Source organism: Zerene cesonia, chromosome 11 (assembly GCF_012273895.1).
Source record: "Zerene cesonia ecotype Mississippi chromosome 11, Zerene_cesonia_1.1, whole genome shotgun sequence".
Taxonomy (NCBI): Eukaryota; Metazoa; Arthropoda; class Insecta; order Lepidoptera; family Pieridae; genus Zerene; species Zerene cesonia.
In genome coordinates, this window is record NC_052112.1 from 1,436,463 (window position 1) to 1,461,210 (window position 24,748).

Sequence of the window (24,748 nt, forward strand, 5' to 3'; positions counted from 1 at the left end):
AATATATATGTCTGGTGTTATTGACGCCTCAAAAGTATGTGTACACAACACATACTTATGAGTTACTATATAATGCCTAATACAGTACAAGGGTCAATATCCTTACTGCTTCAGAAGGTCTTTAGTTGTGAGTTTAATATTGAAATATTTAAGACGTTGTACCATCATCTGTGATAGGTATGTTATTATCAAATTACTTGATAATTTTTATTTCAACTTACATTTCATTATTATCAGTATGGTTATTTGCATTCACTGAATTTAGTCTTTAAAAATTTATGGAAATGTGTTGATATTTTTGTAATTTTTCCATAAGCTCAGTGAACCTAAAACTGGGATTAAAAGGTGTTTATATATAGGCTTTTAGCATTAAAATAAAATTGTTATCTTTTAGGAAAAGGTGGTCCAGACCTCTTCTCCCCAGAGCTAATCAAGCAAACGACCACCACGTACCAGACCTCGTCTCCCGACCTACCACTGCTGCCAGAGCTACCTCCAGCGAGGAATCCCCTGTTCAGAGAGGAGGATGACGATGATGTACCGGAACCTACTCCCGCACCACCTGTACCTCCTAACTGGAGTGTGTTGACTAGAGTTTTGAAGACGGAGGCGCAGGATGAGGTGACTAGCGAAGTTTTTGTCAAATATCGATTGAAATGTTGAAGTATTCGAATTTACTATTGTGTGTATTTTTATATGAGTATTTTTTACCAGATAAATTGGATACATCTCGCATTTAACGCACATTGTTTTCTCTACGCTGCTCATCAATTTTTTCAAAACATAAACCTCATTAGTATCCGATGTTTACTTACATTAATAGATCTATGTTATCTAATTATTTCATATAAATTAATTAATATGCATACAAGGGATCAAACGTACTTGCCCCCTTACATACAAACCTTTATTCAATACCGAAATTTCCTCAATAGGTTCTATCAGAAACCGAGCGCTCATACCGGCTGACCCGCTCGGAGCGGCTCCGCTGGCGCGAGCTGATCACGCACGAGAGCACGCTGCGGCGCGAGCTGGCGCGTTCGTCCACGCGCGAGGACTTCACGCGACTGGCGCGCGACCAGCGGTTCGCGCCCTTATATACCCCACCGAAGTGGGAGGTCATCATACGGATACTGGCGCCGCCGCCGGATAAACCGAAGGTACTTTAGTTTCTACAAATTATTGTTTCTAACGGCTTTCCTTACTATAACCTAATTCGTCTTAAAAATTTTATACAGTTTTTTTTATGTGTTTAGTTATTTTTTAATTAACTGATAAAGATGGATATCACGTTATATTTTAACCGAAAAAAATATCTGTACATATGTATCTATCTGTACAGCTGTATCTAACTTGTATATACTACAGCGAAAATGTTCCAATTCCTTCTTCCTTTAACTATCCCCACTTTATCGAAGGTAGAAAAGCGTCAGAATTGTGTGCTCTATAATTTTCTCCGCATCCAGAACCGTTACCGCAAGAAGACCGAGTGGGACTCGCGATCCCGGCGCAGTTCGCTGCCGACTCTGTACGAGTACGACAGCGACGCGACCTCGCTGCGGGAGCCGCGCTCGCGCCGCTCCTCCTACCGGAGCGATCATGTGGATATGAGGTGAGGGTGTATATTATATAATAACTAGCTATCCGCCCGCGGCTATGCCCGCGTAGTCGTTGTCGGCTATGTTCCCGTTCCCGTGGGATATCCGGGATAAAAACTACCCTATGTCCGTCTCCTGGATCCAAGCTACCTCTGCACAAATTTTCAGCCAAATTGGTTAATCCGTTCTTCAGTTATAAATAGTGTAACTAACACCACTTTCTTTTATATATATAGATTATATGGTATATATCACTACATAGTATAAAACAATGTCGCTTTCTCTGTCCCTATGTATGCTTAAATTTTTTAAACTACCCAACGGATTTTGAGGGGTTTTTTTAATAGAGTGATTCAAGAGGAATGTTTATATGAATTATAACATCTATTAAACTATTTATTGTATACATATATATTACACTTATTTGTTGACACACATTTTTCAGCTTCACTTGTATGTTTGTATGTAACCAACTCACTTAGACACGCTTTTGATCAACATTGCTGAAATTGTGTTAACAATTTGGTGGTGTGTTGTTGGAGTGGTGCTTGACATGTACCTTAAAGTAACCATTTGACCATTGACCCCATTTCAATAAGCTTTGTTTGTTGAAAATAATACCTCCTCCTCATGGACGCCAGTCACCTTATTTTAAAAAAATAATTATTTTAACGACTGTAACATAATCATAACATAATATGTATTTATTTATTTATAATACTTTATTGTATAAAACAGAAAGTAAAGTTAATACAAAATAATGGCACAATGATATTTCCTACAAAAGGCGGTCTTATTGCTAGACAGCAATCTCTGGCAGGCAACCTACCATATTAACTGTTTGATCATCTTCAGGTCGATGTCAGAGATGATGGTGGAGTACGCGCGCGAGCGGGCGGACACGCACTCGGAGGTGTCGGCGGGCACGCTGCTCGGCCGCTACTACGACGACGACAGCGACTCGGAACATCAGTACGGCCAGAATCCGTGAGTGAATTGATGGAGCTTGTTAAAGCCGCTAACAGATGTCGCCCTACGTCGTCTAGCTTACCTTTTTAATTACAGTTACACTGCTTTGTTCTTTTTGTTTTTATTCGTGAATTAGTTTTTAGCGAAATATTAATGGATATTAATGGATGGAGATAAATATCAAATTGGATGGCCCATAAATTAAGTAACACGATAAAGGAGGGGGGTGAATCATCGAGTTGAATGTGTGTAGTATTTGCATAATGCCAGTTTGCAGTTTGAGATTATTATTACTAAAGTTTGACGAAATTGTATTAAGTAAATTATTGAAATGCGATGCTCAGCGTGTTATTGTTACAGTGCAGCAAATTAGATAATTTTTTTCATTTCATATTTTTCGTATAAAATAAAAAAAAATATCTAATTTGCTACACTGTTATTGTGTATTATTTAAGTTTTCCCAACAACCATTCTTTAATTGTTTTCCAAGACACTAGCCTCTATCATATATCTTAATCATCACATATAAAAACTATTATCATCACCAATATCCTTTTGGTATTTCACATTAAACTAAATGCACACAAAAGTCCAATCATTTCAAATTAACTAAAACTCCCCCAGTTCGTGGCGCAACTCGCTGCACCGCTCTGTGAGTCAGCCGTCGCTCGCGCGCTCCGCCACCGAAGTGACGGAACAGTGGACTGTACCGGACGGTGACGTCACGCCCACGCCCGGACGCCGGATGAGAGGTGAGAGAGAGAGAGAGAAAGAGAGTGAAGATAGAAAGGATAAAATGTTAAAAAAAATAGTTAAAACAATATACCAAAATAAAGTAGGAGAAGGTGGAAAGAAAGGGAGAATTATGAAAAGTAGAAAAGTGTTATGTACACAAAAAATTGTATTGAAAAATAAAGTGAGGAAAAATTCTTTTATTTCAAGAAAGGTTGTATAAAACAATGTTATGAAAAACTCTCATAATTATGTCGTAGACTAGCTGTTTGCGAAAAAAAAAAATGTCCCAAATTAAATCGTCCCAAATCAGTCGTCTTCTTCCCCCCCGAAATTCTTCTAGCATATTATCATAGTGTTATCAAAAAACCACAAACAAATATAATTTTAGTTGTGACATTAAAAATAGATACATTTTCGAAACGCCCCTTATTTTTAAATTTTCTTCAGGACCACAAGGATTGACGACTTTCACATCATCTGAAGTTCGGACATTCCAAGCGACGAGAGAGTGGCGGGAATAAACGCAACTGCCAAATTAATTTCCGAACGAATAATAATACTCTTGCACCGACAGGCAATATTTTAATAGAAAGTCACGAAAGTTAGAAGAAGTCACGCAAAAAAAAAGTTTTCGGATATTGTTATTTAGTTATCATAGACATGGTTTTTTTCAAATCTCATAGAACACAAAAACAAACTAGTATTGTATTCGTAAAGACAAAACAATGAATGCTATTCATATAAATAACAAAACATTATTGAGAATAACTATAGACAAATATATCTATGGTATAAATGAGAACTCTATGGTTGGTATGGCTGTCTATGGTTTGTAATATATCACCTGGTGTGGCTGATATTATGACAAGCTCATTTCTTTGTGATAGTCGATCACTGCCTATATATGACAATATTAAATATCCATGTTGAATTTGTGATTAATTGATTGTGCTATTTTATATTGAAATGTATATTTTGATAAACTCCGTCCAATACATTTTTGTAGAAAAAAATTTATCTACTTTTTAAAACGCTTTGCATTAACAATATCTATGACAGTAGAATCTCGCTTATGATTAAGTATTAAAATAACAAATAATTATAAATAATAAATAAAACGTAACTAATGTTATTTGCGTAGTTCTTTCATATTTAACTAACATTGTGCCAATTTTTATTGAAATAATTACAGAGATACACTGTATACAATCTTTAAAATACATATATCTTATTTTTCTAGAACAAAAAAAAAAAATTACTATCTGTTACCAATATGACTATGATATCAAGAATTATCTTTTGTAAAATAAGTTGCCTATTTAGTAATAGAATGACATAAATTGGCGCCATTTTTTTATGTACTGTCAGTAGATGTATATTTTTAATTTAAGTCTGACATGAACCTGCCAGTGCCTATTGCTTTTAATTTCTTGCTTATATTGTAGCTGTAAATAAAATAAATGGATTGTCTATACCTAGCGAAGGAGGCAAAAGTTGCTTGCGTTGTTGCTTTTAGCGCATGGTTTTTTATTTTGCCTTGTTTGCTATGTGAGTGTGGATTTTGGAAAAGGGTTAAAGTCACGGTGAAGATGTGATGTGTAAAACGTGGATAATTTTACATTTAATTTGAAAATAAAAGCTGAATTTAATTGTGTAAGCACCAAGCCATAGCATTAAATAATGCAAAAGATTGTAAAACGAAGGTTTCATTTTGAAAAAATGGAACGTTGAGTTTTGGGGTGCTAAGGATAGATAAAATATATTGATTATAATAGAATTAAACACAAATGTATTTACCTACCAATTAATTAGATTACTTGATGAATTTAATAAATGTACTTACATTCCAATTGCATTGTTTTATTTGCTTCCTCTGTGCCTTTTTTGTAATTTGTAATGACTTTAGAGAATTTATATTAGGCATTTGAGAAATTCTGAAGCTACTTTAAATAACTAAAGTACAACAAAATTTCCAATAAAATATTTAGCATTAGGTTGAAAAATGAAAAATATAACAGTATCGAGAAATTTATTTTTCACCTTTGAAATATGACACAAACAAGATTTTAAAAATCGCTCTGATTTAAAATTAATAAATTCGTCACGTTTTACTACAAAAAACAGTTCATAGATATCGCAAGACGCAAATACAAGCTGTTGGTACCTATGCAACTGGTTGAACACGTGATTGTTACCATATGTAAAAAACATGTCTCACATCTCCGTAATTTACATTTCTTCCGAGCCTTGCATCTCATGTTTTATAAATATTATTATCGCATTAATTATAGTTGGGCAAATAATCTTGCTATGTGTACAAAATGATTCGATATCGTAGAAAAAACGGACGCCGAATCAACAGTCAACAATGTTCAACCAGTGAAGGAATAATAAATTTAAAAATGTATTAATATAGATTGTCTAAAAACGTAGCCACCCAACGGATCAGCTCCTCAAAACTGGAATGAGAAGGACGTCTAAAATGATGAATTATTATATGAAACGATTTATTTGTTTTCAATAGTCAACAGCGTACGCATTAAAACATTTAACTATACAAAGTTAAGCTTATACAAATTATATATCTAGATTACTTTGTACAACTATGTATGAGAAACTTTAGACTGCTTCCTCGGTTCCCACACTTTAGGCCTTACAATTTGTAACACCTATCTACAATATTTAAGCCAAGTTCCTACCTACTTCTACCTACGATATGAAGAATAATCGACAGGTCCCATTCGTTCGTAATTTTGGCATTACTTGCGTACCTGGCAATATTTGGCATTCCCTTTATTCTAAAAGTCCACATTTCTTTTAAAGTTCACGATCCACACCTTCCTAACCTTTTTAAAATTTCCGTAATGGCAACACTTGCACTAATTACCTACTCTCTGTCACCTCTAAATCTTCTATTATTATCTGTGAACACTTATTTTTATTAAACGTCTTTAGATTTGGCTGATGGAACCACAAGATTGTCTTCTTCTCGTCACTTGTTTCCAAAACCGTTTCTCGAATTGTCTTTCCTGCAAGAATTTATATTAATAACAATATATACTTGATACATACGTGCCTGAATAAGGTTTAAAATTGTTTAGTGTTTTATTTTTATTACGTGTTACTATATTGGTGTGTATTGTTATGGGTTGTTGAAGTATTAACATTAATGCAACATCGAGCAAAGTACAAAAATATCTAGAAATATTGTGTTGGAAGGGATAGGGTTGCAAACAAGCAGGGCGAATAAAAAGCGCTATGAATTTGATTAAAAATGTATTTCTAGAACATTAGTTCCAATAAATGGACAGATTTAAACAAGACGGTTGATTAATAGGCTGTTGATAAGCTGGATTTAAACTTCTCAGCCAATTAAAACGCATCATCTTCTACTACTATAATATTTAAAAATTTTAATTTTGGCGGGAAAACTGACATTTGTTTGACAAGTTGGATTGTCAGTTAAAGAAGATGATACGTGTTATGGTAATATTCTTATTGTTACCTTTGCACGACTTTTTAAAGTATCGTTTTAAATTCTAAATAATGAAATATAGTTAAACACTTAGTGCGAAGGTACCAACGCGAATTGTCCCAGAAAACATCGCTGTTTACTATAAAATAAGCAAAGAACAATTGACCAAATATCAAAAAGACACATCGCACAACAATTTTTAAAAATAGCAACAATTTTAGCGAAATTTTTCGAAAATAACAACGTACGATCGTCGTACATTAACAATCTTAATAACTATTAGACCATATTATTGCAGCCGATTCTGAATTTCGTACAGTTCTGCCAAAAATTCTTTGGAGTATCTCAATTGTCCTTGTTTTAAAGAAATTTTTGTTTCCTACCATTATTAAAACTATGAAACTACTTAAGTGCTATCTTCACCTTAAAAACTTGGTGCTTCTTAAAGTGTACCAAAGCTCAGTTCAATGAAATATGACGAAATGTGAACCGTCTTTTAATTATTGTACCGATCATTAATATCCTAATTAAGAGAAAAAAATGCTTCCAGGATAAAGAGTAAGCTCAAAAAGACTAGAAACAGTTGACAGTTTAAAGATGCGAGTTCCAATACCAGCATTCAGAGAAATTCAGTGTTCCCAATTTATTCTTCGGATATCGTATACATTTGACACAAATACTTCGAAAACATCATTTGAGCTTAGTCCTTGCTTGCACTCAAATGCACTCAACATTAACAATTATCTAAATCTCGCTAAGGCTTCCAATTAAATGCATTTGCTTGCGTATCTGAAAGATAGCAAAGGAAGATGTTTAAATCCAGCATGGGGGGTGCTTAGATGTGGCCATTGACAAAGCATATCTTGTAATAGCCATGGTTGCTCACAGTAGTACGTCTGGGAGAGAATGGTCTGGAGTTGTTTATGATGAACGGCTCTCGGCGGGGGCTATCGGATGACGCTCGGCGGCGAAGGAAACCCAAACTGAAATAGATGTAGGTTGCCTAACTAGACCATATTATTCTTTCATGAGTATAATCTATAATGGTTCAATGGCACTAAATTAGATTGGTAATTATTTGAACTGTGGCAACGCCTAGCCTCTCGGCCATCCTCTGTGATATACGACTTAGGGTAGAATATAAAAGAATAACGCATGCAACGCAAGGCACGAATTTTGCCAGCTCGCACCGGGGAAATACCACACCCGCACAGAAGACCGGCGTGAAATAGCATACTGCTGTATTTTGTTCGGTAAATGAAGGAGCCGGAGGCCCATATCCTCTTCCTTACCCTTCCCTTCCTTTATTTCTCTCTTCAATCCTTTCCTAATTCCTTTCCAATTTGCAGTCGGAAATCTATTTGAAGAGGCGTAAGGTCTGCAATCGACCTTACACTTCTCCAAATGTTCATGGGCGGTGGTAGCGCTTCCATCAGGCGACTCACCAGCTCCATTGCCGACTATGACATAAAAAAAGAGTATTTTGATACTCACATCTTCCCGTTCTGGCATTGAGATCGCGTCCGCGAACGCATCGTCTGAGCTTCCGCTCGTGCCAGTTGCTCCATCTCCATAAGTTTCGTTTCGTTTTCTGGAGCTGTGGGTAGTTTCGTTATTTGGATTTGAGTAATATTAGATATAGAGCCCTTGTTTTTGTGACGAAATGTCGTATAACTTTAGTATGATTAACACCAACTGTTTTCTGTATACAAAATGCTGTTGTTATGCTTTTTTTCCTATCAGTGTCATATTATTTTTTACAAAGACTATGATTTCTTTTAAATAGCGTTTCTTCTTATAAATCACTTGTGACAATAAATTATATCAACACTAAGTTTAATTTCTTCCATAATACCACAAGCTGATACGTTTTTGTTCATAGGATTTAATCTTATTCCCTTTTAGCTATTATCTATATATTCCGTTTGCTAAAGTACCCAACAAAAAAGCAAAAAAAAAAACATCTATGTATGTGCAGATTGCCAATATCACCTTTCCAAGCATATACAGAACTGTGCGAAGTAGTATGAGGGCCGGTGCGGCGGCACAGCGTCACTGCGTCCGCGCTCGCCACGCGCCGCACCAGCGACCGCTGGCACGCCGCGCGAAACGACCAGTGGTCGGACGCGCCACCCTGTGTACGTAACACACATAAAGCTGTCTCGGGTATACCTGTTTCACCTATACTTCCTATATAGTTTTCTGGGTTTTGAGTTCTGAGACTTTTTTTTTGGGAGTCCACCGAGAATCGAATCTAGAACCCCTCACGCTCACATGTACCATGGAGGAAGCCTAATACACATCATCATAGGTAGATCATGATAATTTAATCTCTACTTATATTATAAAAATACGAAAGCAGATAGTCTGTCTCTTTTTCACGCACTTAAAGAAGAGGAAAACCATATCACATTTGGTTCAGATTATAATTTGAGGCCCGAGAAAAGACATAATAAAGTTGATATCCTGGAAATCCCACGGGCCTAGAACGATAAAAATGTCAGGACTGTATATCTTTTCCTTTGACTACGCAGCCGAAGCCGGGGACGTACGTACTCTATAAATTTAATTGAGATTCGTAAAAAAGAAAGTCGTATTAATTATTGTCAAAATAACTGGATAACTATAAATTCCTTTCTGTCGTCAAATCAAGTCTGTCTGTTATCGACTTCACAAAATACTCTTATCAGCATACCAAGGACTTCTCTTGCTCTGCCAGCATGTCCCTCCCCTGATCCAGCGCCAGCCGCATCTCCGCTCTTGGAGTGAGACGCTCCGGCGTAGCTGGACGCTCTTCCACCGGTGGCTCCGGTGGGACTGCCTCCGAAGCTGGGGATACATAGTACATTAGCCACATATTTAATGAATAGTATAATGCCACAATTTGAAAAACCCAATAGGTGTAGTAGTGAAGTAGACTTTACCAATTGTGGTGAGTTTCACTTAATTCTTATAGCGTCAGAAATAAACAAAAACGAGGGACATAAAAGTATTGTGTGACATAAATAAAGATACATCAATAAGTCAGCACATTAATATTGCATTTCAGAGGACGACTTTTTACAAATTATAGAAGTCAGATATTTTTTATTTACCTTCATGTAAATACTTGTAATTACATTTCCTATTCTTTGCAACATCGACCTTTGAAACTATTTTGTGAGATTAAGGATTCTAAGAAAATTCAAAATAAAGGTCTAAGTTCAAAACCTGGTGACAGCTGATGCATCGGTGTGGGGTTGTGTATGGTGGTACGTTCGAGTGTGGAGGGGGTACTGGCTGAACTGAGCGAGTCCCGACGGCCGCCGCCAACAGACGCCCGTTCCACATATTCTCTTGAAACTAGAATAGGAGTGAAAAACATCGAGTACTTTCGGAAGTGTGGTATTATGGAAACAAAACCACATACATGTATTATATTGTTGACAGATTAAAGTTAAATATACACACCACAATTCGTTTTTGCATATTGTCACGTTGGAATAGAACAAGTACGTCATGTACTTGTTCTATTGATGGTACATTTTCTCTCATAAGAATAGTCTCACTTATTTCTTTACATTTTCTTCTCAAGGAAACCCTCTCCACTTTATTCTTTATATGCATTACGTACCAGATTGTAAGGGTATCGAAGGCACTTCGTTGGTAGGAGTCCGGTCTGGACTCAGGTCGCATGCGGCGCCACGCCCCGCGCCACCCACCGCGACCCCCGCGCCGCGCACACCGTCCCCTGCTTCTGGAATAGTGTTTATAATTAGTATTAGTTGTTTTTTTTCATATACACAAATATTGTGAATAGGTAATATCATATAAAAGTTTTTTGAAAAGGTGTCGTCATTGACTGGAATGGGATATATTTTTGATGGATTCTATCCCATGTCACTTTTGTCGACCGGCTTGAAGGATATTCGTATAACGTCATTCGAGGTAAATAACTTTCTACAGATTTAGATGTTTTTGGATTCCTAATAAAAATGTAGGACCGGATGAATTAAGGTAAAAAATTATTGAATAAAATATTAAGAAAGGATCATGATTCACATCAATACACAACAATAAATATACAGAATCAGTTAACAATAAAGGGAGGATACAATTTATTTCCATGCTATGGATACATTAAGACAATACTAGTTCATCATGCATAACGTTACATGCCTCATGAGAAAATAGTACTAAATAAACTAGATTATAAATTACTTTCTTCCTGAAGTCACCAAATAAAATTTATCAACTTGAAATTTAATATTATAGAATTAAAATAATTTATATACGAGTATATTCCTATTAGTCTTTCTCGTTTCTTTCATTTTGTTTTTTTTGCATCATTATTTAATGTAAGGTATTATTAGTGTTGAATGGTAAAGATATATTTTTTTCGACCACAATTTTTATATCATCGATATGTGCCATTCGCTATATAACTCACCCGGCTCGGAAGCAGAGGGCGGTAGGTGCGGCGCGTCGCAACAGTCGTCAGCATCGGGGCCAAACTCGCTGCCCTGCGTCAAGTGCCGCACCAGCGGACCAGTCACAATGTGAGTTACAACCTATCTACTTTCTATTCACATTTGCCAATAACCCCACAGTAAGTCTATCGTATGAAAATAATACAAAATTTAAAACAATCTAATGCGGAACCCCGAGAAGAACCTAAAATTATAGAAAATCGTTATTTCGGATCATGCAACAAGCACAAAATTCGTCTTATCATTCACATGCTATGGTATCCAACATGTTGAAGTAGATTACTGCATCTGAAGTTTCATAAACATTTATTACTTAAGGACTAGTACCATTATGTTGAATACTATATCGATGGATCTACAAGACACAAAAACGTCTTTCGCATCATTCTTGGATACATTTACTAAACATAAATGACAATGACTATTCTTAAATATACCTTAAATAAGTTCTGTGATTTAAGATATTCACCTGGTCATCCGAGTTGGTAGGTGTAGGCTTGTTCTCTTCACTGCCGCTGTCAGAGCACTCTTCTTCTAATAATGGTTCTAGTCTTCTTCTAAACACATCCCTGAATCAAAAAATATAAGGATCAGTTACGTTTTCAGTCACCAGCACATATTGAAGATTCGGCGAGTACGGTAGCTACCTTGGTAAAAGTGGTCTTAATGTGGTAGGTCCCGTTATTGTCGGTGCCATTAGAAGCTCGTCCATCATCAGTTCGGTATCGTCATCACCAGCGTAAGATGAAGAAGACTTTGTAGGTGACTGAAATAGTTGGTATCTGTTCAACTACGTATTAACTCATAAATTGGATTCATAAATTTTCCAAGCCATACATTATATTTTCATACTGATACTAAGAAAGCAAAACGTAATTATTATTTAATGTACCGAAAGAGTGCCATGATCCGAATCTGGTAAATTATCGGATAAATCACCAGATGATGGCGTTCCCCAAGCTTCCTCCCCACTAGCTCCACTTCCCTCCCCAGTCTCAATAGTTCCCTCATCAGTGCCTAATGTGGACTTCCAATCACTCACACCTAAACACCTATTGTATAGAAAAGAACCATTAATGAAATAAAATAACAAATAAAAATCAGTAAAAAAACTAGCTTCATCACAAATTTACATAAAATCTGGTAAGTTTTATCTATTGATCTATCTCATTAAATCTAATAATCAGCAGTAATTATAATAACAATAATTATATTCGGAATATTCTACGTTCTAGCTTGATTAATTCCACATATTGTTTTACATCTAATAATCTTGAAAGCAGATATTATGTTCTAATTGGTAAACATACTAACTCTAAAATATCAAAATTTGAAAAAATTGTTCCTAAATATCACACATAACATAATTATTTTTAAAATATCTAAAGAATTGCCTTACTAGCTATCTATAGGTAACTACACTAGTATAAAATATAAATCATTAATAACATTGATGAACGCTTAGACTCAGCTACGAATCAATAACCTCATACTCAGCGTTTCTTATCCCATTGTGTTGGATTCATCCTAATAGGTGAAAAGAAAATAGTTTCAACATCAAATATAAATTTAAATATCATGACAATTGGTGTAGTAAATATAACATTGACGTTTATATACCTTTCTAAGAAAGAGGGCTGCTTGTGGGCTATGGATGTATTTGGCACGTTTTCAGTGTGACTGAAGATGTTCATCTTTTCAACTACAAATGACCCGGCTCGGGCTGTCCAGCCCATAATGCCTGCAGCGGAACTAGTTACTGAAAAACCAGATATAGAAGGTACATAATATGGTCCAATTTTTTATTTACAATGATCGTGGTATTAACTTTATTACCTGCATTGTACGGCTTGGGTGCTTCAACATCTTGTGAAGTCAGTCTTATATTACCATCGTCAGTCTCATCAGATGGGAGCCTTTCTAAACTTGACATTGTACCGTACCTACATTAATAAACGTGATTTTTTTATTAACAGATAAAAATGATGATAATTTCTGAGAAGAAATTGTATTACCTTTTTAATGATATATAAGGGAGATCATCGGGGACATCAGGAGAATCAGGGGAATCATCTATAAGCTCATCCTGGAAAATGTGAGAATGTACATAAACTAGTTTTAATTAAAGTGTAATATCTTCAGTTATAATATAAAAACGTACAGTCTTATTAGTAGTATTATAGTCAGGTGTAGGCGGCACAACAGCAATGTTAGGTATTGGCGATTCTGATTTAACTGAACCGATACTACTTGGCCTTGAATTAGTATTAGTTAAATTAGTTATTGAGGCTCTATTGAATGGCTCTACTCTCATTAAATGCGCGGCTGGATTGATAGCCGATAGACCCATTAACATAAGTGGTCCCAATTCTGTATCTTCATCTGATAAAACATCACTGGTATTAGCATTTATGTCTTCGCATAATTCAGATTTTTTTGATATATCTCCATTCATTTTACTGACTGCTGCGATTCCCATTCTAGGAGATCTCCTTAAGCCCCGCTCAATTCTAAAATCATTATCGTCTTCATGCATTGAGTCATCATCTAAGAAAACTGATGACGTCCTCAGACGTGTACCGACATTTTCTCTTCTAGTTACTATGTTAATACCTAAGACTTTATTAAGCACGGTTTCAGCCTTTTGTCTCGTTAACTCCTCTTTTTTAAGAACTGTTGGTGAAGATGAATGTGATGAAGTTCTTGATTTTGGTAAAGTTATACTTTCCACACACTTAACTTCATTTATATATTTTTCTTGAGCTATCACACATTGGACTGGATTCGTTATATTTGAGTTTGATATTCTTAAATCATTAGAGCTAGAATTAAATACCATTGAGCTACATGTTGTATGACTTGTAGATAAAGGACTATTTCTGCTACTTGACGTTGGACTGGGCGATCTTATTGATTGATCTTTCCTTAACTCCAATTGACTCTTTGTGTTGCCATCTGAACTACTTCGAGTCATAACAGGCGAATCAGTTTTAAGTTCATACGACTTTGATTTCAGCATCTTTTGGCTCTGTTCAATTGAATCTATAACCTTTATGGCCGCTTTGGGGCCGTCTTCTGGACGTATTCGTATAGCACCTTTTCGTTCCAAATGACAGTGAAACTGACTTTGTTTGCGTTTTTCACAGCTTGCACTACATACACTCTTTGAACTTCTATTCGAAATCGAGTTTTGAGGAGATGCCTCAGGTTTCGGCTTAGAAGGTAATGATTCCTTTTGGGACACTAAAGGACTATTTGGCTTTGACAAGCATTTCTTGTGGCACTGTCTACAAACTGGTAGCGTATCTACAACAACTGGACTAGTTCTTACTGTGATCTGTAAATTGAATACATTTAAATAAGTTGTCAATATTTAAATTTAATCTCATTGCAATCATTAAATTTGTAGGACTTACTTGACTTCCAGAGTTACTGCTCTTTGAAGGACTATGTTCGTTTTCCTTCTTTTCCACTTGTGCTGTTTCTTTATTTTCTTTGACTTCATTTTTCTCAACGAGATCAGCCACTTCAAGTAAATTTAACTCTTTCGATCTTTTTCGTAGTTCTTCAATGCTCCACATCTAATATAAATAATAATAATAATTGTGACTACAGGTATGAAAGCATTTATCTGAAGTAAAGTAAAATGAATCCAGGTTTATTGTAGGTACCTCCATGTCGGGTTCTGGAGGATCCAGTTCATCGGCTTCAGGAAGCTGCGTCATCCATCGTTGTAAGTGTAACGTGGATCCTCTACTTCTGGAACTACGACCTGTCTCTACAGCACTCCCTCCTGCGCCAGTCTGCGTTTCAGCGGAACTCCGACGTGTCTATGAAATATGGTAGGTTAAGCTTTTTTTTGGTTCATCAATTATAAATTTAATAATGTCAAAATTAAGAATAGAATACTGTTTTTGGTGCATAAAAAAGCAGTGGTGGCTCAGTGGTGAGAACCTCGGACTTCAAAATCGATAAGTCGGGGTTCGAGACCGGGCGAGCGTGCAGGAAATAAATTGATTTTTCAATTTATCTGCACATGTGGATAGCATGACCACTGCTTAAAACGGTGAAGGAAAACATCGTGAGGAAACCGGCATGTCCAAGAATCAAAAGTTCGACGACATGTGACATCTGCCAACCCGCACTTGGCCAGCGTGGTGGATTATGGCCTGAACCCTCATAGGAGGCCTGTGTCCCAGCAGTGGGAACACATATGGGCTGATGACGACTGTTTTTGGAAAGGTATTTGTTTTTATATAGAATTCAAAAATAATTATTGTTTTACTCACCGGAATTTTGGTCCATTAATAGAACTGTATTTATTGTCATCTCATGGAAAACTTACTTTTCTAACAATCTAGTAACTATTGTGTAGCGTAAATTTTATTTTATTACAAAGTAAACTCTATGAACTTATTAATTAAACTAATAACTTCAACGGCGTTACAGAGAAAAATGGTAGTATAATTTCTTGATAAAACAATTTTAAGGGTATACGAAATAAAAAATTAATCACCATTGACAAATTCACTTTATTCACCGATTATTTTAAAATATACTGATCCTATCTAAACAAAAACATCCAATCAGTAAATATATTAAGTTCACAAAAACCCGAAACAAGTAAAATGCTTTCTCAAAATTATAAAATCTTTTTACCACAATTACTAAGAGACTTATTTAATTTACACACAGCCAAAAGGTCAAAAATTACTGATACTAAATACGAATTTTCTTTTGTAGAAAAATTAGGTCATATTCATACAAAAACTCCGAGTTAGGTTATGTGAACATTTTACGATGCTAGCGATTATAGTACAAATACGCGATTATGGGCAAATTACGATAAATACAGGCAATTATATGTGAAGTTGTCAAATAAACGGTCACTACATTTTATAATTGTATAACAGCAACTACCATTTTTCATTGTAACACATTTCCTTTTGATAACTACATTACTAAAAGTAATAATGATGCCAAAACAAACATTATGCCTTGCAACAAAAATGTGTTTTATGATACGGATATCGCAAAACTAATCGCCAAATATCCACATGACCTGTACATTTAGTAAGGCGCGGTTATAAACATGCATATTACACACCTATCAAAAGAAATCAACAAGAAAGCTAAACACACGAGTCTAAACTGTCAAAAAATTGAAGGAGGACGCCAAGATAGAATATTTATTATAAGTACTAAAAAACAAGTGGATTGCCATAAGAAAAGGACGGAAGACTCAAGAAGCGAACGTTAGAAAACTATAAATATTCGTATCGTATAAATATTTCCTACAACTTGGTACCCTATAGTTACATTTTTGACACTGAATCCTATAATACTGTAAAATAGCGGTTTTGAATGATTATACGCTCAGTAACATTATAACCATTTGGAAAGTCAGTTCTTTAATCAGTTTTACTTGTTAGTGCCTAGCTCTGTTTCGTCTTTCGGGACTTAGTTTACAAGTAATTTTTAAAATGCTTCTTTGAAAATTACGGGTAATATTCGAAAATATGTCTCTCAAAATCTATTACCACAACCTTATTATCAATAAGCAATTATTAACAATCCAATTAAATCTCCTAAGAATATATTCTCTCAGGTTTTGACAACGTAACAATCTATAGACGCCGTGAACACTACCACATTCAATATCTCTTAACGAGTTTGACACATTGATGTACTATCGTTTGGGGCAAACACTAGCACTGTTTACTATACATCCGGGGAAAGCAAGAATCTACTAGCTCCGGATCCGACTCCGCAGATCAAAGTTCAAGATACGCGGGGGGAGTTGGCCTTTCTGGGAGAGCTACACGAGGTAGAAGAGGGTCGTCAGGTAAAAATATTCGTTCTTCAACATCATGTTTATAGGAAGGATCGACATCTAAGTCAGCGAGTGCTAAATCAGCTTCAAACGACTCCCATCGACACGGGGAGTGTCCGGAATAATCTTCCGGGCCATCTGGGGTAAGTTGGGCACTAGGGGATGCGGGCTCTTCATTTTTTTCGATGCTAGACGATGATACAAAGTGAGACGAGAATGTTTGAGAATCAGCTGGTGATAGATTGGCAGATGGAGTCTCCGGTGTGGGAGCAGTTTTCCAAACTGTGGCTAGAGGGCCTCTTACGGGTTGAGGCTGGGGGGAATCTGAATCAGTTCGAACGTCGAAACTGACTCGGACCTCTTTTTCGGGGCGTTCTTCGACGAGCATATTCAGATGAGAACGGTACGAGCTCGCTGGTAATAGAGCCAGACTCGAGTGTCGCTGTATACTGGAGGCGGATACCTGTCGTTGCTGTGAGTCGAGGGTCGCCAGGCTGAAGGTCAATTGTGGATCTGGTGAATCCAGTGGTGATCCCAGTGGTGTGCCTGACATTGTGTGAGCGCGATATCTGTTACAATAAATTGAGTTTTCATAAAATATTGTGTATGCTCAATTATTAAAAAAAAATGTTTACCCTAGTGGTTATAAAATAGATAATTTAATAATAAGTCATTCTTTTAATTACGAGAAAAATGTGATGGTGTTGACTAATCTTATAACACAAATAGAGTCTATTGTGATAACTTACATTTGCCTTTGTAGTAAACTCTGCCATACAGCCTTTAAATCAATAGAAGGCGCTCGAAGCACTATCGGCCGTGATCTTCCAGGCGTTCTTGGAGCACAGGAGACGAGTGGACTTTCCCCACCAGCTCGACCCAAGATAAGTCGAAATTCCGTTGCTAAAAGAAGACCTTAATTAGTTTTAATGTGCCTACATTGAATGGCAAATAAAAGATTATACTCTCAGATTAATGCCTTAGGCAATTTAATTTAATTAATTTTTTTTTATTAGAGATAGGCAGTCGTTTGACAGCAGTTCCACCTGATGGGAAGCGGAGACGCGGTCTATGGTGGTAAGTCACGTCTACCTACAAGGTGCCTATTTACTCGTCTCTTAAATGTAACCATATTGTAGCTCACTGGGAAATTAATTTGTTTAGACAAGAAAGAACTGCTTACCTTTTTTTCTAACATTATACTGAGCGTCCGAAACAGTGGCTAGAGCGACTGGTTCTTCTGTGACAAATAATACCCTGTCTCTTGAGACGGTTGCAAATAAAAGGAGGTCTGTGAATAACAACGCCCAATAGGGTCTGACCGTTCTCCCTTCAACTCTTGACAACTCCCCTCCAAATATCCATTGCCGCCCTGCAGTGCTAAGTACGAAAGGCTGAAAGAATTTTACGATTTGATTAAATATAAGCTGAAAAGTTTGTTCATTGGAACGCGCCCATATCAGGAATTGCTCGACCGATTTTAACATTTTTCACCCTTGGATTTGCATGTGATCTTTGAATTCTATACAACTTAATTATGTTAATTATTTATGTTAATTATTACTTGTTAGTAATATGTGGGAAAACGAACACTAGTCTTTATATTAGTCAAATAATAGGTTATTCATACGAATCCTAAAGGCCTTTAAACTACACTTTACAAAAGAATATTACTGAAAGCATCGAAATAGTAGTTATTGGCAACAGAAAGAATGATATATGAGAAGCGAAACGGTGTTTAAAATGACGTGGAACTTGACTTACCTTACATCTAGTGAACACAAGTCTACTTTCAAGATCAGCTACGGACAGTAAGGGTTTGCCATCACCAGCTAGCCCCATTAGACCCGAACCAGCTGTTACATCTTGATACCCACTCTGTAGGACAATATGATTGTGGAATGTAAGTTAATTATATTGGTATAATGTATCAGTGGACCTATTATAATATTTACATAGTTTAAAATTCTTATCTTAATGTAAATTTTAAATTAATAAATAAAATGTCCAAAATATATCTATCTATTTTTACCTAACCACCACCAGTTGCCCGCTTGCCCCAAAATAGCTCATACAAGAAATCTAAGTACCTGTAATTGATCTACAATAACTTGGAGCTGTTTCTTTTCCAGCTGGTCGTAAGGCCCAGAACCGTTGCCAGCAGCTGCGGCCCGCATCAGTCTCAGGAGCTCCCGGAACTGTTCAAGTGGCTTATGCACCAATGACGTTATATCTGGCCTTCTTCTGGGTATGGGTGGACTTGTGCAGAAACGGGAGAAGGCTCCGCTGGGGTCTTTTGATTTTTTTACCTTTATGAAAGAATACAAGTGCTTGATTATTTTTCATTGAAATGGTAACTATCTTTATTATTTATAATTTGAAGTTACCCACAACCTTGCAGGACTGACTGTGGTTTTAAAAATCCTATAACCTTTCTGGGGTCTTTAAATTTCATCGATATCAGTTCAGTAGTATTTATTATTAGATGAGTCGGTAGGCAGCTGAGTTATTGTCTCATTCATAATTAAAAGAAAAGCCTTAAAAATGTCAGAACTAAACCAAATTTTAATGGAACTACAGATGAGCTTTTTTAAATTTTTTTATGACGAATTATAAAAATCGGTTCACTCAGTCGAAAGATCTAAGGCAGAATGTAGTTGAATTGAGAAATTCTCTCTTTTTTGAAATCGATTGATAAGAAACAGTATACTTAAATTATATACTTACAAGCACACAATCTGCTCTTTTCAGTCCCAAACAATATTTTTTATAAAGGCTAAGGAACACAGGCGTTTTTTGTAAATATACAGCGACCACTGTTGATGTTTGTATTTCTCCGTCATCTTGAACCACTTGATCTAAAATATCTTCTGATAGCCTAAATATCTGAAACAATGTGTTGCTTGTACATACAGCTTAATTTTACGAACTATATAAGTATTTTTGGATTTCAATAGGTTTTTCCTTGAATATATCTTAAGATATATGTTACACTGCTAGTTATAAAATGTTGGGTATTTACACTCAGTTTTTAAACTTAAATAAAAAAAATGTAAGACATTTTCCATCACAAATATCTTCGTGAAGATCTGAATGATACAGATGCGTATAGAGCGCACATAAAACCTCCTGTACCCTTGATATAACTGATAATGCAGCTACTTGAGCCGAAATCATCTAGGGAGGTACATAACCTAATATGAAGTGTATGTATATTTTACAATAGTACAAGTCTAAGAGTTTTTTTATACTCTAGGTTTTTCAAAAATGATCTCTACCGAGTCCCATTTTTTCTATTCTTAGAATAGCTGTTATCTATTCTTAATCTTATAATTTACTGTATCTTCTTAACTTGTTATAGTGCATTTACAAATTTGTGTTTGACATTCGCCTCGTGACTTAATGAAGCATTATTTTACGAGCGTCGCGAAACGCTGTTCACACTTGTAATAAGAGAGTAAGTTTGTGTTGCCCATTCGTGCCCTTTGATTACGCCCAAACTCGATTACGCGATTCATTGGGCAAATGTACAAATGTGTAAATTGACCAATAAATATTAATCCTACTATTATTTACCTCTTCAATATTCTGAAACAACAACTGATGGTCGCTGGGGGCGATGAGGTCAGCTCTCTCAGCCAGGGGTGTGACGAAACGGACTAAGCCAAACTGCAAGCATGTGGCGTAATGTTGCTCCCTCGCTATTACTGCTAGGAGTGACCGCTTCCTGCCGTCCGTGGATACTCCTGGTGTCTGGATAGAATCCATTTTAAGGTTGGAACATTTTTTGTATTTATTGTGTAATTATGTCTTCATTATACTGTTTCTGTATTTGGTCATGACTTTACGATTGTAGCATCTTTTTTTATTTACTGAGTTGGTAAGGTTAGGTGCTCGCTCGCTGTTATTAGGTAATATCTTTACTGTGACAGTCTTTGTTGGGCACTTTAATTTGCTAAGGATTGTATATGAAATCTTATAATTTCATTATTATAAGATTTGTTATACAAGAAAGAGAAGGCAAATTAATACTATAGGGAATAGACGTCCACATTTACTAATTGTATTACGGTACGTAAGGTAGGTCCTAGGTCCCTCCCTGAGGTTTTCAGCAGCCCACACAAGCTGCTTAGCTTCATGGAGGAGCTGGGATGGCTCCAGCTTTGACTGGCTACCCCCCTCCTTTTCTTTCACGCAAAATAGGCGCTTGACGTGGAGTTGCGGAAAACGAGCCCGCATTATTATTATTATTACGGTACGTAAGTACATATGTGTAATTAAGTAACGTAACTTGAAATGTGTTTTTTTCTTAGCATCAATATAAAGCTTTTGTGTAGTATTTAGTACCTAGTGTATCCAAGCAAGTATAGTAGTAGGACCCAGTATATCCAAGCAAGATCAATAAAATTATAGCCATATTGAAACCTTTTTGCAATCAACATCTCCTTTAATTAAATTTAACTGATGAATCTACATTAAAAATATGAATTCGGGAAATCAATGAATCCACTGTCTTATGACATCACATCAATGATCAAAGGCTGAAAGATTGAAGATATAAAATCGATAGGAGTCCTCTAGTTGTTAAGATGCAAAATTATACTGAGAGTTATACTCGTATATATAAAATGGGTGTAACATTAACCATTGATTTGATGTACATTTACTTTCATTTTCAATTAACTATGTATAGTATTAGTATGTGATTAATTATTAATTGACTTTATGTGTGAAATATTCAACTTAATCAAGTTGCGCACTGACTGACTGACTGATGCGCAGTGTTTACTTGGTTTTCTCCAAACACACAATGTTCCTTTTAATGTAGAATAGTATTATTTCATTATTAAAATATAAAAAGTTGGAAAATAATTGAAGGATGATTATTGGTGTGAATAAATAATTAACGTGTATCCTACATACCTCAATGGTAATCTTCGCATTTCAAAACGTTGTTTTTGCTTTTTTGTAAATGTGACTATATTAGTTTTCAGATAAAAAGAGTTCTAGAAGGTTCTTTTGATGTTAAAAAGATTTGTATACGCAAACTTTACTGATGACTGCGATAGAAATTGAATTCTTCACTTCGCACTTTCTAAATAACATCTTCTAAGTTCTAAGTATGATTTTTTTTTAAACCTAAACGATGAAATAAAATTAACTCATAAAATAACACATATGAAAAATATAAATTGGTTGGTACAAAACAAAAAATAAAACAAAACAAAATAAAAGCAATAAATTTATTTGCACTTAAAAGAAACATAAATTAGAAAAAAAACGAAATAAAATAACAGGAACAAAACTTCTTCCATTAAGAAAAATTCAATCACTACAAAAATAAAATCGAGTGTCGTACAAAATAAACAAAATACAAAAAAAAAAAGTTAAAAAAGAATAGTTCAATGACATCGTTATTAACACACATGATCTTACAAAGAAAGAAATAAATAATAACAAAATATATTTCAACAAAGAAAAAACAAATCTTAAACGTAACGATTCCCCTCTGTGTTAATTTGTCATAAAGCAAATTAACACATAAAACGCTTCTGTGAAATTACATTAAACTACATTTTACATAAATAACTGTACAAGCCGAAGAATAAATTAATAATAAGCAAACTTTAAATTAATGGAATGTATCGTGTTACACTAAACTAAATCTAAGAGAACGAAGATAAAATATGTTTATTCTGTGGGTACCAGTAAGTCTATACCAAGAGCACATCGTATTTTTGTACAATTTCGATTTACTAGGTCTACGCTAGCACCAATTTTCTAATTAAAATCCAAATTCGATCTACCAAAACGTTTGACTAGTTTGATTTCTTCGATATCGACGTGCGTTTTATATTCATTTACCGCGTTCTTCAGAGGTGATAATGATTGATTATCAGTTTTACTAGAAACCGTTAGGACACATATACCTATATACGATTAAATCTATTTCGATTGTAAAACAGAAAAGTCTTATCACTGAAAATGATTTGGGAACGGCTCAAACAAAAGACATTCAACCCCAATCAAGCTCGTCGCTCACGAACGCCGCGTAGCCCACGTGTAGAAAATTCTAGAACGTTCTGGGACTAAACAATAACGAGCTCAATGGAATACTCCATGCAGTTGCAACAGGTACAACCTGTGCGTTGCAAATTCGAGAACGTTCTAGAACTTACCATTGCTATTACCATAGCTACAATCCACGCGTCGGGAATTCCAGAACGTTCTAGAACGTTCTCGAATTAAACAATAATGCCGTTACCGACCTCCTTGGAGAAGGTGACCTGCGGCAGGTGCAGCTTGCGGCGGTCGAGCGACTGGCTGGTGGAGGAGCAGGCGGTGGGCGCGCGCGCGGCGGGCGACGCCAGCGCGGCGCGCGGGGAGCGCGGCGGGGGCGTGTCCGCGGCGGGCTGCACGTGCGGCGCGGGGGGCACGAGCGGCGTGTGCGGCACGAGCGGCGTTTGCGGCGCGCGCGGCCGCACTCCAATACCGTTTTGCGGGACGCGGCGGAATGTCTCTATGTGGAGCGTTTGGCCCGCAGATCTGTGGAGATTGATTTGTTAGTGACCAACTGATTTTGACTGAGTGTTACGAGTGTACACAGATGGAAAGATCCATTATCCATCCATTCATCATCTAATTTTACTTGTCTATTGATGCTCTTGTCTATAAGTTTTCCTTAATTATCCAAGACCTAACCGTAACTCCCTCACTCTGTTAACCGATTTTAGGGAACAATCCAAAACAAACACAATTCTTTCAATAACACAAAAATAGAAATAACGAAGTAAAATCCAATACTCACTTAACGAGATTCCGCACCTCCTCCTCGCTGGCCGTCACCACGTTCCTGTTCCCCACGAAGACGATGTAGTCCCCCGCGCGCAGGCCGGCCCGCTCCGCCGCGCCGCCCGCCGCGACGCGCTCGATGCGCGGCGGCCGCGTCCACACCACCGTGAAGCCAAACCCGCCCCCTGTGCCGCGGACCAGTCTGTGAAGTAAGGTGCTAAGTTAATTGACAAGTTTATGGACAACTAGCACGCCCCGGCTCCGCTCGGGTAGTCATTTATGGTAATTGAACCATGTAAACAATCCTATTTTTCAAGGTGGATGAAACTGTACATGGTGTGCAAATTTGATTAAAATCGGTTGAGTAGTTTAGGAGTCCATCGCGGACAAAGAAAGTGACACGTAATTTATATATGTTAAGACAAGATTTCCGCCTACGGCTTTATCTGTGTATTCGAAACCAAATAAAGACAGGACCATTCTCTTTCTAGCAGAGTTCTCTTTCTCTATGGGATTTCCGTGTTCCGGATTCCGGTTCTTAACCTATCTCCGTATCAACATTCAATCGACCGAAATAAATCTATATGAATATAGAATATGGATATAAGAATATAGCATATGGAATTCCTAATTACTCTCGCTTAACCTAATAAATCCATTAAAAACTATCATATTTATATAAACAACCAGCCGCTCACTTTCTAGTAGTGGTAAACGGTGTCCTCCCATTCCTCTGCGTCCTTCTCGGCGCCGTGGGGTCCTCAGGCGGGTCGAGTTCAAGGTATCGTAGGAAGAGATGCTCATCGGCCTCTCTTTGTAGTGCTGCAGCGACTTGCGCTTGACTCGCTGTGGGTCCGTTTGCTGCGACATCTGTGGG

The 24,748-nt window shown here is 36.5% G+C and overlaps 2 protein-coding genes and 1 long non-coding RNA gene across 5 annotated transcripts in view; 1 reads left to right on the forward strand and 2 right to left on the reverse strand.

The window, feature by feature from the left end:
- LOC119830250 overlaps window positions 1-5,152 on the forward strand; it is a 61,263-nt gene extending 56,111 nt beyond the window's left edge. For all 3 annotated transcript variants that reach the window (XM_038353193.1, XM_038353195.1, XM_038353194.1), the window contains 6 exons: window positions 395-621; window positions 936-1,160; window positions 1,467-1,612; window positions 2,454-2,585; window positions 3,192-3,319; window positions 3,750-5,152. In XM_038353193.1, the coding sequence (XP_038209121.1) occupies window positions 395-621; window positions 936-1,160; window positions 1,467-1,612; window positions 2,454-2,585; window positions 3,192-3,319; window positions 3,750-3,823 (932 nt within the window). In that variant the 3' untranslated portion in view covers window positions 3,824-5,152. The remainder of the gene's footprint in view (window positions 1-394; window positions 622-935; window positions 1,161-1,466; window positions 1,613-2,453; window positions 2,586-3,191; window positions 3,320-3,749) is intronic.
- A 238-nt stretch (window positions 5,153-5,390) lies between these two features.
- LOC119829950 overlaps window positions 5,391-24,748 on the reverse strand; it is a 45,568-nt gene continuing 26,210 nt past the window's right edge. Inside the window, exons 6-32 of the mRNA XM_038352697.1 lie at window positions 24,570-24,741; window positions 23,888-24,073; window positions 23,349-23,625; window positions 20,656-20,832; window positions 19,807-19,965; window positions 19,170-19,388; window positions 18,844-18,957; window positions 18,263-18,473; window positions 17,829-17,982; window positions 17,543-17,648; window positions 14,918-15,076; window positions 14,663-14,827; window positions 13,408-14,583; window positions 13,262-13,332; window positions 13,083-13,189; window positions 12,867-13,005; window positions 12,139-12,298; window positions 11,894-12,012; window positions 11,716-11,815; window positions 11,207-11,279; window positions 10,391-10,513; window positions 9,988-10,119; window positions 9,473-9,606; window positions 8,770-8,911; window positions 8,272-8,374; window positions 7,664-7,760; window positions 5,391-6,331 (exon numbers count right to left, since the gene is read on the reverse strand). Of these exons, the coding sequence (XP_038208625.1) occupies window positions 6,254-6,331; window positions 7,664-7,760; window positions 8,272-8,374; window positions 8,770-8,911; window positions 9,473-9,606; window positions 9,988-10,119; window positions 10,391-10,513; window positions 11,207-11,279; window positions 11,716-11,815; window positions 11,894-12,012; window positions 12,139-12,298; window positions 12,867-13,005; window positions 13,083-13,189; window positions 13,262-13,332; window positions 13,408-14,583; window positions 14,663-14,827; window positions 14,918-15,076; window positions 17,543-17,648; window positions 17,829-17,982; window positions 18,263-18,473; window positions 18,844-18,957; window positions 19,170-19,388; window positions 19,807-19,965; window positions 20,656-20,832; window positions 23,349-23,625; window positions 23,888-24,073; window positions 24,570-24,741 (4,853 nt within the window). The 3' untranslated portion in view covers window positions 5,391-6,253. The remainder of the gene's footprint in view (window positions 6,332-7,663; window positions 7,761-8,271; window positions 8,375-8,769; window positions 8,912-9,472; window positions 9,607-9,987; window positions 10,120-10,390; window positions 10,514-11,206; window positions 11,280-11,715; window positions 11,816-11,893; window positions 12,013-12,138; window positions 12,299-12,866; window positions 13,006-13,082; window positions 13,190-13,261; window positions 13,333-13,407; window positions 14,584-14,662; window positions 14,828-14,917; window positions 15,077-17,542; window positions 17,649-17,828; window positions 17,983-18,262; window positions 18,474-18,843; window positions 18,958-19,169; window positions 19,389-19,806; window positions 19,966-20,655; window positions 20,833-23,348; window positions 23,626-23,887; window positions 24,074-24,569; window positions 24,742-24,748) is intronic.
- Window positions 22,309-23,266, reverse strand: LOC119829952. The gene is made up of 2 exons (XR_005287826.1): window positions 23,222-23,266; window positions 22,309-23,183 (listed from the first exon to the last, which is right to left on the reverse strand). It is a non-coding gene; the product is annotated as an uncharacterized LOC119829952 (long non-coding RNA).